The sequence below is a fragment of the Bos taurus genome, chromosome 27 (assembly GCF_002263795.3).
Source record: "Bos taurus isolate L1 Dominette 01449 registration number 42190680 breed Hereford chromosome 27, ARS-UCD2.0, whole genome shotgun sequence".
Lineage (NCBI taxonomy): Eukaryota > Metazoa > Chordata > Mammalia > Artiodactyla > Bovidae > Bos > Bos taurus.
The window spans coordinates 7,766,805-7,786,666 of record NC_037354.1 but is presented as its reverse complement, the minus strand read 5'-3'; the positions used below and the strand labels follow the sequence as shown (position 1 = coordinate 7,786,666).

Here is a 19,862-nt window from a genome sequence, read left to right as displayed (position 1 = left end):
AAAAAGAAAACTAACTTCGCCTCTGAATCCGATTTTCTCTTGAGGGAGTATTTCTATCATTGCGGTTGTCTTGAGTTCACTGGGGAACAGAGAATTGGAAACGACAGGACTCCCACAGCTCAGTGGGCTCGCAGGGTGGGCCCAGAAGCCACGAGTGTGACGGAGGGGGACATACCGCGCCATCAAATGCAGTCACCTGTCTAATCTGACCCGTTCGTTTCTTCATGAGCTCAACCAGCATCTTTAGAGTATTTAAAGTCAGGTCTGTGTAGTTAACTGTCAACTGTTATTTTATCTGTCTTCTCGGTTCATGTCCCATTGCTCTTATCAGAAGTCTGGCACTGGGGGAACTCAGGTCTTGGCAACAGGAGCGCAGTGCTTGCCTGGCCTGGGCAATGTCCAAGGTACGAAAGGAAGGAAGAGTCAGATCTAAAGTCACCGGGAGCTCAAGAGTGACAACAGCAGTTTTACGAAGGAGCACACTTACCTGCAAAATAGTCCCCATGGTCTGGCCACATTACAGAGACAGTGACTTGGTTCATCATTAGTATTTATTGGGCGCCTATTTTGTGCAAAACACTGTGCCAGGCCTTGGGGAAAATACAAAGATAAACCCACAAGACTGCCCTCAAAGAGCTTACAGTCTAGGGTAGGAGCAGTCTCTGGAGATCTGCTAGGTGTGACTAACCTCCCCCACACCTGCCCCAGAAAAAGACAGAGAAAAGGAAAAAAGAAAAAAACTCAAGTTTACTAGACTTGGTTTCATCCATTTTTAGTTCAGCAGCTTCACATTAAAAAAAAGCATCAATCGGAAAATCTTTTAAATGCATACCTTTTGCTTGTAAACAAAATTCATTTTCATTAGAAAAACGTTTATTGCAATTAAGAAAAGCCTCAAACGTTTCTTCAGTATCGACATGAATGTTTTTCTTATGAATTTAAAGTAAACAGTTTCCCAAATTGCATCAAAACATGCAACAGTTTTTTGAAACAGATTGTTTTAAACCACGGGCAGTCACATAAAAGGTACATAGGCTGTCTGCTAAAAGCAAGGGAGGCTTCTGAAATGGACAGATGTTGACTATCAAAATTCACAGCTTATGGTTTCCCCCCCATAAACTCATTTCATGTCAATTCAAAGTATTATAAAGCAGTCCCATTAACCTGTAGCCCAAAGATCCGAAGCTTTAAGGTTGAGATGGTTCTTATAGCCTTAAAGCCTCTCTCAGTGCTATCACTAGGCTGGCCGGACCCACCAAAGAGCTGTAAGGTAATTACAAAGACAGAAACTCAAAAAAAAAGAAAAAAGAAACTCAAATTAACCCCTTTTCCTGTTACACCATAAAGGATTTCTGGTCTCTGGTTATCTTCCTTTAGGCACAAAGAAACCCAATGTAATCAATTGTGGGGCATGGAAAACAGATATATGTGCTGGTCCAGGTTAAACCGCAGGAGAAAAGGAACATGGGAGCACACTAGAGCAGAGTCTCACAATTCTTCCCCAGGATGATCCCAGGACTTTCTAATCCAAAGTGTGAAGCCTTCAGTCTTGTGGAAATGCAAGACTTTTGAAAACACTGATGCTAAGGTAGACAATGTTATCAACTGAATACAGGTCCAACTTTTCATGCAGTTACAGTGGACTTACAAAGATGTGCAAACCCAAAAATGAGTTCCTGAGAGGAAGGTTTTGTATTCCTGTGTTGGATCATCCTTGTCCTGAGCAGTTTCTCTTTCAAATGAAAGCAAAAACTCTTATTGTGCTAGTGGGCCTTTCTACTCCCCTTCCTCACCTAACTCCAAAAAGGGGGTGAGCCTGGACTGAATAGTAGCTGGAGTAAATTTCCACATTCAAGTGCAGCAAACACGGATCCAGGCGTCCAGAGGCCTCTGAATGTCTCAGCTGGCCCTGGGTCTGCCCTGGGCTGCAGGCCCATTGAGAGCACCCTCCTCAAGGAGCACACACCCTTTCAAGCTTTGATGCCGACAGATGTTAAGTTTGTGTCTAGTATTTGTACAAAAACTATACAAAAAGTTAAATCTTCTGGGTGCAAAATCTAACAGAAATAAAGTCAGATCAATATGAATTATATGTTAATTCATCTCAGTCACCTTATTACATCTGCCCTCTCATTACTAAGGTGCTTTTCTGTTCAATCGGCCAAAGAAATACAACGAATTTTACTGATGTGTATGGTATAAAAAAATCACTATTTAAGTTAACTAGTCCAACTCTTGTCATTTTACAGATAAAGAAACGGAGACCCTGAAAAGTTTAATGAAAAAGCTGCGAGCCAAACCCAGTCTAGTATTCATGACACTGTACCTCTGGCCTCCACAGAACACATGCCCTTACAAGCCAAGCTGTTCCAGGCAATGTAAGTAAATGGAGATGTGTTTCTCATGACAAACATCAGCCACTGGTGTAAACGATGCTTAGAAAACATTAGCCCTTTTTGGTTACTGCTGACACTGTTCCTGCAGTGTTTGGTCTAGCTTTTAGGGATGATTGATCTGCAGTTGCTTCCTTTGAGGATATTTATTTGTCCACTGTAGAAAAAAACATGATTAAATATGATTATATAATCAATCTCTAAATTATTTTTACATACGTTTGGATTCTTTTACTTTTAATGTGAGAATTAATTTATGCAGAGAATGAGTGACATATTACTATATAAATTGTTGGCAACTTGAAAATCAGTCACTTTCATTTAGAAAAGGAACTCTTCTAATAGAAAGGGCGTCCAGGGTAACAAAAACTGTATTAAAAATTACAGAAGTGAATTTTGACTAGTCTGTCATCTGAGGTATAGAAGGACGGACATGCTCAGAGAAAGAGATCTGAGTTCAAGGGTCAGTGCCCTTCCTTGCTGGCTATGTAATAACCTGGAAGCAATCCAATAAACTTCTGGGTCAGTTTCTTTATCTTCAAAGAGCTAACATTTGCACTACCTACCTCATTATATTATTGAGAATCACATACAGTCAAATATACGTGAGTGCTTGTAAATAGAAAAGCACACCAACAATATTGATTATTATTACCCCAATAATTATTAAAATGTGGACCTAGAAAAAAATTTAAATAATTACCACTCGGTGGCACTAAGCATGCTCAGGAGAACAAACTCAGAGAGTAAACCATGCAAACATTTTCAACTTTCTATGGCAATGTTAAAAAAAAAAAAAAAAAAAAATCACACAAAGATATAATACCAAGGAGCTTTTTTTAGAGAAAGCACTGAAAGACACAGACTTAAGTGACTTTAAAATGATTTGAGAATGATTTACTGCATATAAAGAGGTATTTAGTCTTTAGTGGAGAAAGCTGCTAGTCACCTGTCAGAAAAACAAGCATTTGGGCATTCCTAAGACAAATGGAATAAAATTCCATCATGTTTGGCTGTTTTGTAAACCAGGCTTCTCACTAGTATTAATTTTTCCAGTATTGAAATATACTCTAAAAGAGATGAAAGAAGATATCTGCTTCCAAATCACATCCAATGTGAGCCTGCATGAACGCAAGGCTTAAATAGAGTTCTCCCGACTCCACAGGCACCTCAAAGTACTGACTGTCCTTCAGGAGCACTCATATTCCATCCAGAATGATGGACATACAACAAAGACTTCAAATACAGGTATTTCACAGAAGCTTCTGATGTGGCTGTCTCACTCTTATAATACTCCACTCTGGTGGCCTTTGTTTGTTTTTATTTGGAAAATTAGGTAGTACATTAGTCTTTCCCTTCAAATATGCCTTCTGATGTTCATTCTTATACCAAAAAAAAAGTTAACGCAAAACAAATGAAGATGCAAGGAAGAGAGAAACGAGATACAATTCATTAGGTATAAAAATATGTTGTTTCAAATTCAGAATAATTTAATAACTCTTCGTTATTTCATATGTATCTGGAAATGGGACAGATACGTGTCCTGATCCTGTCACAAGAGGTAGAATTCCAGCATTTGGTACGACATTCCAGGACAGGGTTAAAGTGACATTCCTATTTCCCCTGTAACGAGACATCATAAACAGACGTCAGCAGAAACATTTGTAGTTCAATAAAAATGTTTTAATTCAAGCACTGTGTATCAGATACTTTATGTTTTAACCAGCTCTTAAGTGGAATTCTAATCTACAAACACATTTTCTCAAGTCTTTTGAAATCTCAGACAATGCTGGAAAACCCCAGCATTCTCACTGTAGGCTTCCCGTAATGACCCACCTGAAGTTACTTAAGAGTCACAGGCAAGCCATCAACCAAAACGCTTAAATATGTAAAACGCAGGAAACACAAACACATTTGAGCTAGAAACCAGGGTGAAATGATTTGAAACTTAATTCTATCATTATCCACATGGGCAAACCTGAATTGATCAAAATCTCTCAATGCTGGAAAATTTTTATCTGCAAAAATAGGTTTGGTTAAAATAGCTCTTCCTTAAAATTCTTTCCAAAGCTGACCCACAGAGACTTGAGCCAAAGCGGACCCAAAAGATCATTCTTTCATTTTGTACAAAAAGAAGCTGAGGTTCAGAGAGGTTAAGTGAACCAAAACCAGGAACCTCAGTATCAAATCCTGGACCAACAGGCTGCTTCCTCATTCAGGTTCCCTGGCAGTTCCTCTGACAGCCCTACAGGAGCCCTCTGGGGATAACAGTCCCACCTCAGGATCAGCAGCCCAGGACACTGCACTGCTGAGAGCAGAAGCCCCAGGCCCTCCCAGTCTGACTATTCAGTTCCCAGAGGGCAAGAGAGCCGAGCGCTTAGGCTCCGGCTTGCACAGCACTGTTTCTGCTCAATCTTCCAGTTCAGAGCTAAGTAAATACTTTTCTTCTCTATCAACTTTTCTTTTTAGCCTGTAACATTTTTCTTTAAAAACACATCATGTCTTTCTCTCCCCTTCACATAGCATCGCATGTAAAAAATGACAAAGGGTTGCTCACTTGAGACCATTTCCGTCATCAAAGAAAAAATACTTTGTTTTCATATCTTTTAACAGCAGCTTCGGATTATCACCTCTCAGAACAATCTTGTCCCAAAGGACAACCTGGTTCAGAGCCTGCATTAAAATAAAAATTAATTAGATAATTCAATAGAAATTAGCATCTCGGTCACTTCAGATGTATTGGTAAATAAAGTCTTATTTATATGATGAATCTCACTTTGAGGGAACTGTTAAAATCTTAAATCAGACAAAATGATACAAGTGGATAGACACAGGAGTCCAACCTCTCCTGGACAAGACTCTTCCCTAAGGAAAATCACCTCTTTTGCTAAGACAACCCTATTATTTAAAGCCCTTGAAACTCAATGCAAGGTTTTAGACTTATGTGCTCTTCAGAGCAAGATCCTAGGAGAAACAGAAATTTCGTTATGGTAAAACCCTAGGAGTCAGACAATCCTTTCAAGTCACTGCTTTGACAGATCACAAACAAGTTTGGGAAATTAAGGACATGAAATGGAGAAAAAACACATCTGTAAAAAAGACAGAAGCTACAAAAGAGATAGTTTTGTTAGTAGAGTCACCATCTCCATGGGCTTGTGATTTTTACTAAATTACTCAGATATTTCAAATATATAAAATTTATATTCTTTCCGAGAGAATGAGGCTTTAAATAGCTACAAAAATACTTCCACACATGTACTTACATTATTTTTTGTTGAATATTCAGCTGATAAATAAAGAAACAACTGCTTAACATTCCAATCAAATATATTTTCTAGATGTAAATAAATTAAGGAATATATAAATCACAAAGCAGCATACAACTTTAAAAAGATTTTAGTTATTCTTAAATTGATCATTCATAGCAATATTGATACTAAAATTAAGATAAAAAAGAGGTGGCCCAGAAACATACTGGTCCACTAATAAAAACATATAAAAGATAATACAGTGTAAAATCCAGCTCATTCCAAAGTCAAAAAATATCAGTGAGATTAAGAGCATCCTTCCCTGCTCCTTTAAGCATTACTACCTGAGATATTTCAATTAATAAGAAATTAGCCAAGAAATAAAAATTTAGTTTTCCGGAAAATCAACCCACTAAGTCTAAAAGAAAGAGGACCTAGTATATTAAACATACATGATGCCAATGGAGTTCTGAGTATCACCAATGATCGCAAGGCAACCTCATGTTATGCAAAAAAGAACAGGCTCAAGTAACTAAACCAAGTAAACTGTACAAGTTGAACTGAACTAAACCAAGTACAGTAAACTGTACATGTTGTTTATGGACACATGCCAGTAGAGATCAAAATGTCTCAACCCATGATGTGCCTTATAAAGTAAGAGTATGAACACCAATTTGGTTTACCAGAGTGAAAAAACTCACCAGGATTAATTACAACACTAGCAGCACTGAGACCCGGGTTGGGAAGGTCTCCTGGAGCAGGGATGGCAGCCCACCTGCCTGGAGAACCCCAGGGACAGAGAAGCCTGCTGGGCTACAGTCCATGGGGTCACAAAGAGTAGCACACAACTGAGCGACTAAGCACAGTGGCACTAAGAAACGAGCTGAGTTAATGTCTGGATTTCATTCAGCATCATACATTAAGTCAGTCATTTCATTATATCCATTTACATGCTAAGAGGTTCATGCTCATGACATTCCTCTCTTGGATATGTGTGTCCACTAAGAATCACTATTTTAGAATTGAAGTCTTGGATGTCTCTTTATATGGAAAGGTGCAATTTCAACTTTTAGCAGCCATGTTAAAGAGAATCTAAACTACAAATGATGAAGCTGGGAATATATAAATATAATAGCTCAAATATCAGGAAGTTTCACTGTAATTGCCCAATACACAAAATTCCTACTTTTACACTAGATCCAAACTCCCTTACTAGCTTAAAAAAAAAAAAAAAAAAAAAGACATGAAGACTTAATAGCAGAAGTCTGCCACAGGACTTTTCTGATGGAGTATTCTATTTCCTTAAAAAAAAAAAAAGTGCCTAAAGAATTAATTACTAGTCTATTTCTAAACCCCATAATTTATTAAAAAAAAAAAAAAAAAGAAATTAAAAGTAACTCCAGGGTAGTAAAGGGGCATGTCAGGTAAACTTCCCAGGTACACAATCTGCTTCCACTGTTCAGACAGCTGCTTTACACAAGTACAGACAATTCAATCTCCATATTCAATTTTAATCCTGGGGTCCTAAAAAGGCAGGTGAGATCCTAGAAGTGGCTGGGAAGAATATTGCTAAAATAGTAATCTAAGCCCCTAAAAGAAGATTAAACTGGCCAAAAAGGAGTCAAAAGGTGGAAATTCAAAATAAACCTCCATTTTAAGTAATTGCTTTCATTGTTAAGATTTCTCTTACTATATAAGTACTTATAAAAGAACTATAAGGCAGAATGCTAGCACTTTTAATAATAATCATCTGATAATGACCTTCTGAACCACAGGACATGCAATTCGCTTTTTTTAACATATGCTTCTCTCTGCTATCACAAAATACTGACATATTCTTTGGGAGTGTACATGAAACACTGCATCTAGGTAGGCTGAGTACTGCTAACATCCTTCCTCCTTTAAGCTAAATGATCTAACTTTATTTTCTTTCTGAAATCCAGACTCAAACTATTGTAGCTGGAGTGCGTTGCCATTTCCTCCTCCAGGAGATCTTCCCAACCCAGGGATCCAACCCAGATCTCCTGCATTGTAGACAGGCACTTTACCATCTGACCCACCAGAGAAGCCCTAGATTTAACTCATGAATCTATAAATAAGTTTTCTCAAGGTGTGAATGAGGGGACATTAACACGATTATACTGATGAAAACACAAGCAGAGAAATTTCCAAGGTTTGACTGATAACGGTGGATAAACATTTATTGCCCCCCCAGTCACTGAACAATATGATTATACAAGCAATGAAGAATATTTTTTCAAAAGGATATCAGCAGTTATATCAAATGTAATGAATCCCAAATCACTTCTTTCTCTAGGTCCAGTGAAGTCTTCTACATTTTTTCTAGAAGCAAAAAACAGTAAGTTTCACCATCCTTCAAACTTAACAGCATACAAAATTCACAAAATTCCTTACATAAGTGAAAGACGGTCTAGCTGTACCCCACAAACAAGTAAAAATCAGAGAAACTTGTGTATCAACATTCTAATTCACTATTAAAGCAGATCTTCAGCTATTTCCATTTAACTTAAAAGAATCCCTAACAAAACCCAGAGGGAGATAAAAAGTGCTCAAAGAATGTGAAATATTTTATGTCAAGTGATCTGGAAGAAGGGGAAGAAGAAATTACATACGACTATAGGGAAACCAAAACAAAATGAACAATTGCTATTTATTGAGCGCTTACTATGTGTCTCTGTCAGGTCCTATGTATTTTTGACAATCATCTCAATGCTCAAACATGCCTATGGGTTGGGTGTTACTTCCACTTCAGAAAAAAGCAAATGAAGACCAAGGAAGGTAAGAAGCTAGCTCCAGATACCCAGGAGCTAACAGTTCAGGATTTACCATGAGCCACGCTTTTCTAAACTCTCCCAGAGCAGACAGACTCGGGAGTTCCAGCCAGGGTCTGTCTTCATGTAAAAAAAGCAGTTGCTAAAAAACATCAACATAGGCAGGAAAAAAAAAAAAAATAGTGGGGGGATAACTATCAGATGACCAGCTGGTCCGCATTTCCGACTTAAGAAATAAAACGAAGGTTGAAGACGAGAGAGCACTTGTTGAAAGATGGCACAGAGAAGAACGACAGAAGAACCAGGGAGTTTAAAAAAAAAAAAAAAGTGCTACGAATCGAAGAAGAAAGTCCCGGAGAATAAATCTTAGCATTAAAAAAAAAAGCGGAAGGACCATGTCATTTTAAAACTCTACTTGGGAGCATGTTTGCAGACTGTATTCAAGCCGCATGGCCCTTCAAAAATTTTTAAATTCAAAGCACGCCGTCGCGCAGCGCCGGGGTGTCGCGTCCTACCCAGGCACCCTCACCCCTCCGGCCCAGTCGGCAGGCACCTTCGACGGCTGTAGGAGCAAGCAGACCCCGGGGAGGTGAAGGGTCGAGGGTCGAGCGGCGCGGACACCTGGCGGGTTAGGGGTACGAGGCCGGGGGGTGGGGGGCGCGCAGCGCTGTCGTGGGGCTCCCTCATTGGCCGCGCGCGGGCGCGGAAGTGAGGAACCGGAAGGAAGGGCGGACGCCGACCCGAGCAACGCTCCACAAGAAAACTGAAGAGCGAGCCCGCGAAGGCGCGGCGCAGGGTGGCGCCGGGGGCCGACCCGCCCGCTTGTGGGCGCCGGCTGCTCGTGAGGGGGCCCCGCAGCCCGGCCGAGCCCCCGACACCCAGCCCGCCCATCCCCGCCCCCCGGCGTCGGCCGCACTCACAGCATGATCCGCGAGACGTGCAGCCGCACCGGGACGCTCCTGTCTTTGAAGGCTGTGGTGATGAAGCAGCCGAACGTGAGCGCCGCCATCACGCTCAGCGAGAAGGCGAACAGCGAGTTCGCCCGCGACAGCACCGTGTTCATCTCGGCCGACGCCCCGAGAGCGCACCGCGGCACAGGCACAGCCGGGACCCCGTTCCGGCAGCGGACCGGCTCCCGACTATCCGCGCCGCCTGCGCCGCGCGTTCCGGGGACGCGCGCTGCCGCGGCCCCGCCTCCTTTCCGGTCCCGGACGCGATCGAGCGCGCGCGCCCCCGCTGCCCGGACACACCCACCGGCGGGCGGGGCGCGCGCGGAGCCTGAGAGACTGACGGCGCGCGGGGCCGCCCCCTGTACCGTCCTCCAATCAGCGACGGGGAGGGGCGGAGCTTCGCCCGAGGAAGCTCCGCCCACTTGGTGTTACGTCCCTAGCCCGGCCCGGGTCTCCATGCCCATCAACCTTTCTCCGCCTCTTAGTCAGCTTGGGTGGAACTGTGGCTTCCTAGGTGCTTAGGTTCCGTTATTTTGCGTTTAAAACCAGCAGCGGGGCAAGATCGTTTGGTGCGTGTCCTGACGGGTCGCGTTTGAAAGCAGCACTTTACAAAGCGCCCGGTTTTCCCCTTTGTCAAGCCTGATAAAAGTTAGAACATCAGCTTTTGGGGAGGGCGTGGGGCACAAAATTATCGGATAACTGAAAGGATGACCTCACTGGGCTCTCAGGATCAAAGAAGGTGATCGCTGTGGAACTGCTATGCCACACAAAGGATAGTTTACATTTTTATAAAATATATAAATTCATAGCGTAAATTTAGCAAGCCATCAATATATAATGGCCCTGAGAGACCGTAGGGTTCAGACTGCCAATCCCTGAGCTTAAATAAACTGCCGTCACCTTTGCTGCGTTAGCAGCTAAGGTGGGTTTTTGTTTTGGGTTTTGTTTTGTTTTGTGTGTGTAGTTTAAAAAATAGGATTCAATGAGCCCAGTAATCCGCTCAAGTTAACTTCTTAAAAAGTTTTGAGTCCATAAACTAAGAGTGCGAACACCTGAGATACCTGCAGACCAGAAAATGATACTCTGACCCTATTGCTGTTTGACCTGATCAGTTGTTGAGCCCTTGTTTCTTTGTACTACTCAGTAATCCCTCAATTTTCATACAGCCATACAGTTAAAATTCTTACTAAATGCCTAGTACAGCAGGCTCTAAGAGAACAGGACTAATAAGACAAAGCCCCTGCTGAATTGAAGTAGGGCCAAGTAATGAAAACCAAACAAGCTTTAAACTAAAGAGAGATCTTTAGCTAAGTTTAAGCCCTAAATTTTTATGTTCCAGGCAGCACAGTAATTAAATGAAGCAATGATTTGTTGAACATCTACTGTGTTGCACATGATACAGAGATGTCTGTGTGTATAATATGGATATCAAAGAAGTATCTATTGCTTCTTTATTGAGAAGTTTTTTTTTAAACATGAACGAGTGTTGAATTATTTTCAAATATATTTCTGTATCTTTGGATGTGATCGTATGATTTTTCTGGTAGCTCTGTGCTATAGATGGAATGTTTGTGACCACCTTCTCTCAATTCCATATGTTGAAATCCTAACTCCCAATGTGGTGGTATTAAGAGATGACCTCTGGTAGGTGAGCAGGTCAAGAGGGTGGAACCCTTATGAGTAAAATGAGTGCCCTTCTAAAGAGACCCCAGAGAGGTCCCTACCCGTCCCTTCATGTTGTGAAATGGTAAGAAGACTGCAGGTCTGTGAACCAAGAAGAATACCTTAAAAAGTTAAAAATCCATATGCAACTCTTATCATTCTATCTTAGTAACTTGCAAAAAGGGAATAAGGAAATATTTGAATTCTTCATATCCTTCCTTTGAAAGGTCTATTCTGAAGGAAAAAAACTGTGTAAATGGAATTTATTAGATTTTAGCTTCTGGGTGCTGAAGTATGTTCAATTTTTTTGCACTAATACAGTCTGAATCCTTATATTGGAAGGAAGTAAAAAGTACTATTCAAAGGATGCGAATATACTACTAAAACCGAAGTTCGTGAAGCACAAATTCTGTTTCTGTGGTTTAATCATTAGTTGTAAGAGTCAGTCATAAGTGTATGATATTCTAGGAACAGGTGGGGAAGCAAAGAACCTGTGATCTGGTATAAGATCCGTTAACAGGCGCTGAGTAATGAGCTTGCCAGGTGCACTGATTTTACCATATAGGCAGGCAAGACCCACTGCCCCAAAGACAGTTGTGGTTCTGGTGAAAATCAACATACTATTTGAGTTGTACACGAACACTTTGGGTGTCTTTCTGCTCTTAACATTGCTCGTTTGTGTAAAACACAGTATCAGTTAGTAGTTGGTGATTTTTGTGACAAATTTCCTGTGAAAGATCCCAAGTGATTCCTAACACCAAGTGATTCCTGACACCAGGTGACTCTTAACACCAATATCCCTGGAAGAAAGCAGTGAATAGATCCTGTCTTGCTTCTTTTCTCAAATAAATATAAAGAGAAAGCAAAAGTTCAGTCAGTCTACAAACTACATTTCTTCCTTTCCATCTTCATTGAGGCTTTGGATGTAGGTGTGAATCTAGAGAGCAACCCACATGACATTTGTACTTCTCTTTGGTTCAGAGGTTTACAGTAAATGTCAGTTTAGCTATTCTCATATTCCATTATCTGAAAAGTTGCTTTCTATCATTTGATATCATTAAAGGACATTTTTATATGAAGTGCATATTCAACTCACACAATACTCTTTGTTCAGTCAATGCATTATGGGAATTAATAAGATAATGCACTTTAAAGCTGGCTTCCCATTTGGTACAGTGGTAAAGAACCTGCCTGCCAATGCAAGAGATGCAAGAAATGAGGGTTCAATCCCTGGGTCAGGAAGATCCCCTGGAGTAGGAAATGGCAACCCACTCCAGTATTGTTGGCTGGAAAATTCTATGGGCAGAGGAGCCTGGCGGGCTACAGTCCATGCAGTTGCCAAGAGTCTGACACAACTGAGCAACTGAGTGCGCGCACACACACACACGCACATTTTAAACTTACTTGGAATCGATAATATTATATATATATAATATAATTTCCATCGTTTCTATTACCTTATGTATATAATTTATAAATCCAATATTTGTATATATATGTATTAGCTAATATATTTTTATTCTTAAAATTAATAGTTTATTATTAGACTATTCAAAACAAAATATAATTCTTTGCTTAACCAACCATGGTAAAGAGTAGGAGTCTATTTTCAGTTCAGTTCAGTTGCTCAGTTGTGTCTGACTCTTTGCGACCCCGTGAATCGCAGCACGCCAGGCCTCCCTGTCCATCACCAACTCCCGGAGTTCACCCAGACTCATGTCCATCGAGTCAGTGATGCCATCCAGCCATCTCATCCCGTCCCCTTCTCCTCATGCCCCCAATCCCTCCCAGCATCAGAGTCTTTTCCAATGAGTCAACTTTTTGCATCTCATGCGAAGTGGCCAAAGTACTGGAGTTTCAGCTTTAGCATCATTCCCTCCAAAGAAATCCCAGGGCTGATCTCCTTCAGAATGGACTGGTTGGATCTCCTTGCAGTCCAAGGGACTCTCAAGAGTCTTCTCCAACACTGTTTTACTGGCCCTGAAACACTGGTTTAATGTTTCCATTGTGTTTTTTTTTATATCTGATTGTTGTTATTCCAGAGGGATTTTGTGTCTTCAGAAGACGTGCTTTAAAGAAGATGTGTTCATTAACTGCTTTATTCCTGCCTAAGCCAAGAATGTTTGGTAACAAAGAAGATAATCTGTTTTTTTTTTTTTTAATTGAACAATAGCAGGAAAATTCGCTGATACTATTGAAAGGAGACAAATAGAGACTCCTACCAGAAACTGTGTTAGATAACCAAAAATCTGCTTTGAAGAAGAAGGATACTAGAACAACCAATGCCAGTCAGCCTAATTCTGAAAATTGCTATGCAGAGAGATGAACTCTCAAACCAAAGCAAACAGAAAACCTTAAGGCCAGCATTCTGAGCTCACCTCCTGAGAATGGTGCCCATGCATGTCCTCACTGCCTCTGATTCATCTAGGAGTAAATTATTTGAAGACCCATTTATAATTAGAATTATAAAAGAAGCATTTCATTAGACTATCAATCCAATGTGTAAATCTGAGGCACTATAAATAAATCTCTCAAGCAGCAATCCTCTCCAGTGAGCTCAAGTAATCAATTATAGCTCCACTGAGAGAGATGCGTTTTAATGTCTGACTTTGCCAAAAAGCAGGCTAACAGCTGATCCATTCCTAAAGACATTAGTGTTGGTTTTCAATCTTTATTCATAAGAAACGTTGTAAGTCAGGCATCCAGAATTCTTTGGTTCTTAATTTTTTTGATTACTTCAGTGGTCCTGCTGCTAAGTCACTTCAGTCATGTCCAACTCTTTGCAACCCTATGGACTGTAATCCACCAGGCTCCTCTGTCCATTGGATTCTCCAGGCAAGAATACTGGAGTGGGTTGCCATGCCCTTCTCCAGGCGATCTTCCCGTACCATGGGGTCAAACTCATGTCTCTTACATCTCCTGCATTGGCCATTATTTAGTAAAAAATATATTTAGAAACTGAGAACATTGAGGATAGAATAGAGTTTAAACTCCAGTGAAGATTTTGGAACGTTAATTATGGTGGACATCTGTCATTCATGTTTACCTAAATTTTTTTCAGTGCTTTCTCCACATGATAATATCAGCAGTTCTGCACTGTGTGCGTTCTTCTTCCCAGTGCAGAATCCGAAAAATAACTACTTTTCCCAGCACTTTGCTGCCAGGTACGGACATGTGACTCAGATTTCACCAATCAGATAAAGCCTAATGAACCTACGATTTGATTGACAATATAAGGAAACAGGAGACTGACATCCAAGTTTGCAGGCCTGGGTGTTGAAGTTTGAGGGTGAGTGAACCAGCCTGAGAGCCACAGCAGAGGCAGTGTAGCTGGGTGGTCATTGGTGGTAGAAACATGACTGGTCTAAGGTGAGATAAGCCAGCCAGTCCCATGGATATGACACATCCCAAGATAGATCCCTTCTTTCTCTGCTGGTTTTTCTTTGTTTTTTTTGTTTGTTTGTTTGTTTGTTTTTAAATCTGTGCCGTTTAATTTCTGCTTTCTTTTACTCCAGTCATTGCCCAAATGCTTACCTTGTTTAATACTGTTTTGCAGTGGTTTGTTATGATTTCAAATCCACTTGTTTATGATAAAATGAAGCTGTTTTTAAGAGTGAAGTGGTTTTCAAGAACAAAGTGGTTTTTTTTTTAATAATTTTTATTGGAGTATAGTTGATTTACAATGTTGTGTTAGTTTCTGCCATATAGCAATCTGCTATATATACCCACTCGTTTTTTATTTTCTCAATGAAGTTAGTGTTTTGATGTAAAAGTGAAATTGTGTGTCAGGATGTCATCAACCACGTCCATGCTGAGCACTAAGTTGCCCAGCAGCTGAGGGGTCACTGGGGGCTGGTCACTAAGAATGTGTGAGAGGCAGCCGGGGCAAGGGGGCACTTAGGTTACAAACACTCGAGAGTATTGCATCCAGGCAAAGGCTGGCCGTTGCTGATCTAAACAGCTCTCCAAAGATCTCTGGGCATTCGCTCCTGCTGTGAAGGCAACTGTTACCAGGAGTGGCCCCAAGAGGGACTGTCCTTTTGCCTATCAACTCCACTGCAATCATTCCAAGCCACAGGTTCTACCAACAGGGGACTTTTCATTCTTGTGCTGGCAGCTGGCCATTAGCTCTAGTTGGTGAAGCCTTTTCCCTGAAAACCAGCTCATAGAAATGTCCGGGTCCCCTTGTCTGGGGTGATGGTATAATTAATCTACTATTGGCTTGAGTCTGTTATTTCTTTATTGGTTTATTAAGAGACATTATCCTGTATGCTGTTGGCTTATGAAATTATTATAATCCCCACAGGGAACCTGTGTTAAATAAATTCTTGGCAAAGACACTCTTGGTCTCTGAGCAAGCATAATTTGCCACAAAACAAAACAAACCCCTATTCAACAATGACATGATGTGGCGTTAGACTTATCATTAAAGTCTATTTTCTGGAATATTAAGCCATGATTGACTTCTAAGCCCAAAACTGGTACATCATGTACCAGTTTTCTTACATTTTTGTCGTTCTGTTTACAGTGTTTATGCTCAGCTTAGTTACAAACTGCCAGATGGCAATTCATTGCCAGTAATTTATTAGGAAATGGGGAAAACACATGAAATATATAGTGCTAGAATATGGAAATGCTAATCATCCGTGGCCATGTTTTAAAATTTACACCAGTTACATATTTCTTTGGGTACAGTTTTCTGAAATGAAGCCCACGCATTGTCTCACAAGATGTTTAGCCCCGGAGTCTTTTCTCAGCACTTTCTTTTCTGCAGTTGCGTAAAGCTTCACAAATCAACGTGGAATTCTGGTGCTCTGAATTTTCTGCCCCTGCATATCCAGGATTGTGCTGTGCCATCTCAAAGATGTTATTCTTTGATGCCTTCTTTCTTTCACTACCCAATTAGTCACCAAGTTTCTGTCGACTCCATCCCTAAGTGTGTCTTGCATTTCATCCACTTTTCTCAGTTTTCACTTCGTTACCCTAGTTCCAGCCGTCACCTCAGCTGGCCCGTGCAGCAGCGCCGTCACCAGTCCTCTGATTCTGTCCCTGTCCTCTGTGATTCTGTATACACCAGTTAAAATCCTCCTCCCTTGCTTTTAGGAAAGCCTTTCAATCACCTTCCATTTAATTTAGAATGAAGTCCCATGGATTTGTGATGTGGCAGTTGGCTTCTCTGAGAAGGTATCTCGAGTCAGAGCCCTGCATGCAGGCAGGTGAGTGGGGAGCATCACAGGCGGTCCCCAAGGGGACTGAAAGCGAGTGCAGTTGGCAGGTGTCACTGTCAGCAGCTGCGAGAAAGGAGAGTCTGCGGGTACTTGACAGTGTCCAGTATCCGTGGCTCAAAAGTAGGGTCATGTTCCCTCCTTCAGCACCACCTCATGCCTGGCTTCAGGCACACTGGCCCTCTATCAGGTCTGGGGAAATCAAAATCCTAGACTGCTACCTATTTTTCTATAAGGAAGGCTCATTCTGGATCATCACACTAGCATCTCTGAGGCCCCACTCTCTGCAAGTGTTTGCCAGGTTATAGAGAAATAGATTTGGGCTTCCCTGGTGGCTCAGACGGTAAACAATCTGCCTGCAATGCAGGAGACCTGGATTCAACCCCTGCGTTGGGAAGATCCCCTAGAGAAGAGAATGGCTATCCACTCCAGTATTCTTGCCTGGAGAATTCCATGGACAGAGGAGCCTGGCAGGCTATAGTCCATGCGATCAGAAAGAGTCAGACACGACCGAGCCACTAACACAGCTCCAAAGACATAGACCTAAGAAGACAGGATGTATCTCCTGCTTTCAGAAGGCAGGATAGCTTATTGCTTTGCTTGTACAAAACACTAGAAAGGTTCTGGAATTAAACTTATTAATTAAATCTGACTTATCCATGGGATCAAATATAAAAATACGCATAGATTCAACAGATAAGCTTCAAAGGGACAGAAGACTGGAACCAAGCTGCTGATCAAACGCACGTGACCCAGATTGGGATTCTAGAGTTCCCAGGAAAACAAAGCATCTGGATTCATAAATGCCTCCCAAGATCCCTCAAGGAACAGGCATTAAAAAATCTCCAAAAGTAGCTTTCAGTTCAGCAGTTTGTTGAGGGTGATTTTCCAGTTGGAACAGGTGTGGAGAACTTGATGGACACTGTCTCAGAGACACAAATTTCTTAAAACTAAGCAGTTCCACCCGAAAAGATGGTGGCAGCAGCCTCTGGGGCACAAGAAGGGTCTGCTCAGAAGAAACCGAGGGGCCAGCTGCCACGTGGAGCTCCCGCACAGAGCCCAGAGTGCCCACATGCAAGGCTCAAGAGGAAATGCAAAGTATGTCCTGTGGCCGGAACAGTACCCCAAATTAGATCCGGTGACTGGAACCTTCTCCATTGCAAGCTCAAAATCTCTGCAAAAAGATTTCAGTGTCACAAATGTCACTATGAGAGAGGAGATTGTGTCTGGGTGGCTGTTTCCTCCCAAAACCTAGTAATGTACATAGTACCCAAATTCAGCTCTTGCTGAGAAATAACTTATAAGCACCCAGTATGTAGATGTTCTAATGTTCCCATCCTTTTGTATGCAATCTGGTCAAGATAAATCCAGGTTTTTCTTTTATTCCCTCAGCTAGTATACTCAGATACCACTGAGTTTCTGCCATGGTTTTGGCAATGTTAATACGGTGTTCCAGGAATGTAATTTTTCCTGGGATAACTGCCAGCAGCAAGGACCGGTTCTGTTTTCTGCATTTGTTGGGTAGAGAGCTAGGGCTGTGGACAATCCTTTCCGACCTAGTATCTGTTTGAACTGTTTGATAAGCTAGGAACTCTGGAGGCCTGGCCTTGAGCGGGTAGGGCTCCTGCTGCCCTGACTGTCATTCAGGTGAGAATCCTGGCTGGAGAAGGTGCAGGAACACCACCTCTACCCAGTTCCTGAGTGAGAACTCCTCTGACTGAGCTGAATAAGAAATTGGTATAATCATGTCTGGATCTTAATTTAGCTTGAGTTTTTTTTTTTTTTTTTTTAACTTTGAACTGGTAACCCATATGAGCAAGTGATTTTAACTGTAGATTCCAACTCCTTTACACATTAACATGCTAAGGGACTTAGGCCCTTTTTAAAATTTGTGAAATTCAACAATATTGAAAAACACACAAAACAAATACATAAAGACGTGGTAACCCAAGTTCAAGACACAGGATGTTGTCCCCTGCCACATACACATTCTTTGTCATACCTTCTGCACCTCAAAAATAACCACTAACCTGGTAAACACAGCCTTGCTGTTCTTCATTTCATTTTTACCACCTAAGTTGCTGCTGCTGCTAAGCTGCTTCAGTCGTGTCCGACTTTGTGCAACCCACCAGGCTCTCCCGTCTCTGGGATTCTCCAGGCAAGAGTACTGGAATGGGGTGCCATTGCCTTCTCCGTACCACCTAAGTATGTGTCCCTAAAAACAGTGGTTCAGACTTGCCTTTTTATGATGTTTGTGTTAAGTGGCATCAGTCATGTCTGACTCCTTGTGACCCCATGGACTGTAGCCCACCAGGGTCCTCTGTCCATGGGATTCTCCAGGCAAGAACACTGAAGTGGGTTGCCATGCCTTCCTCTGAGGGGATTTAATAGCACATACATATAATTATTTATTATATATTAAACTATTAGGATTATCTTGCAAATTGTGAGATTTTCTGCTTGTGTACATGCTCAGTCATTCAGTCATGTCTGACTCCATGGACTGCAGCCCGCCAGGCTCCTCTGTCCAAGGCAACAATACTGGAGTGGGTTGCCATGCCCTCCTGCAGGGGCTCTTCCTGACCCGGGGATGGAACCCCCATCTCCTATGTCTCCTGCATTGATGGGGGATTCTTCACCACTAGCGCCACCTGGGAAGCCTTTGTGTGAATTTCATATAAATGAAAGCGTCAGTACTTTGGGGGAGGTAGGGAGTCGTTTCTCAGCACCATGTCTGTGAGAGCCGGGGGTGTGCACAGCTGCTGTTTGTTTTCCTCACGAACAGAAAGCCGGGGCCTGGTTCACTGCCTGTTTGGCCAAGCTGAAACCAGATGGTGTCCTTGCGCCGCGGCAGCTGTTCAGCCTCAGTGCCTGCGATGCAGACCTTAGAGTGGACGCGGTCTTCCGTTCGTTCGGTTGGTGGAATCCCCTTGCATTCTCACAGTTCCAGCCAGCACGCCCCTCGATGAGGCGCGTTAGCTTTTTATTGATTCTGGGGCTGTCGCCAATGGCCTAGCTGTTCGGTCTCCACCTGGAAAACCACAAGCTCACAAACTGAAGACCCTCCTCTTGGAGGCCACACACGATGATAGCAAACCGTGGTACCACCTGAACCATCTGGGTCCCTTGTTGGATGCCTAGGGAAAGGGCTCATCCTGGTGAGACCAAGCCAAGCTGCTGTCTGCGCCAGCCGGTTGGCATCATTGCTGCCTGCATCCATCATGGCGCAGAACATAGTAACACATCCGCCACCACAGACTGGCAAAGGGAAGGAGCCTAGTTTTGGGGCAGAGGCCAGCACTGCAGCAGACGTGACCCCCATCATCTGTCCCCTGTGAGGGGGGCTTCATGGCCTTGGGCATGTCCCCACCCCCGCTCCTGGTGGAGTGACTACATTGGCTTCCGTCTCCATAAGCTTAGTAAAAAACAGGACACACGTTAGATTTCTGGAAACTTCACTGTCCCCAGTACTTATGGGCTTCTTTCTGTCATTTCGTTTGTGCTGGTTCTGATTCATATTGATACATCTTTTTGTGTGTTTCCTTATTTTTGAATGAGTGCTACATATGTCTTTAAAAAAATGTAGAGAAGT

At 42.2% G+C, this 19,862-nt stretch overlaps 1 protein-coding gene across 2 annotated transcripts; it reads right to left on the bottom strand.

Moving 5' to 3' along the window:
* Positions 1 to 533: 533 nt before the first annotated feature.
* Positions 534 to 9,563, bottom strand: SPCS3 (signal peptidase complex subunit 3). 2 transcript variants are annotated; one of them, XM_024986316.2, is made up of 5 exons: positions 8,987 to 9,347; positions 7,911 to 7,984; positions 5,657 to 5,733; positions 4,951 to 5,066; positions 534 to 4,016 (listed from the first exon to the last, which is right to left on the bottom strand). In XM_024986316.2, exons 1-5 carry the CDS (start codon positions 9,322 to 9,324, stop codon positions 3,884 to 3,886), a joined length of 738 nt encoding a protein of 245 aa, XP_024842084.1. In that variant the 5' UTR covers positions 9,325 to 9,347; the 3' UTR covers positions 534 to 3,883.
* Positions 9,564 to 19,862: the final 10,299 nt, after the last annotated feature.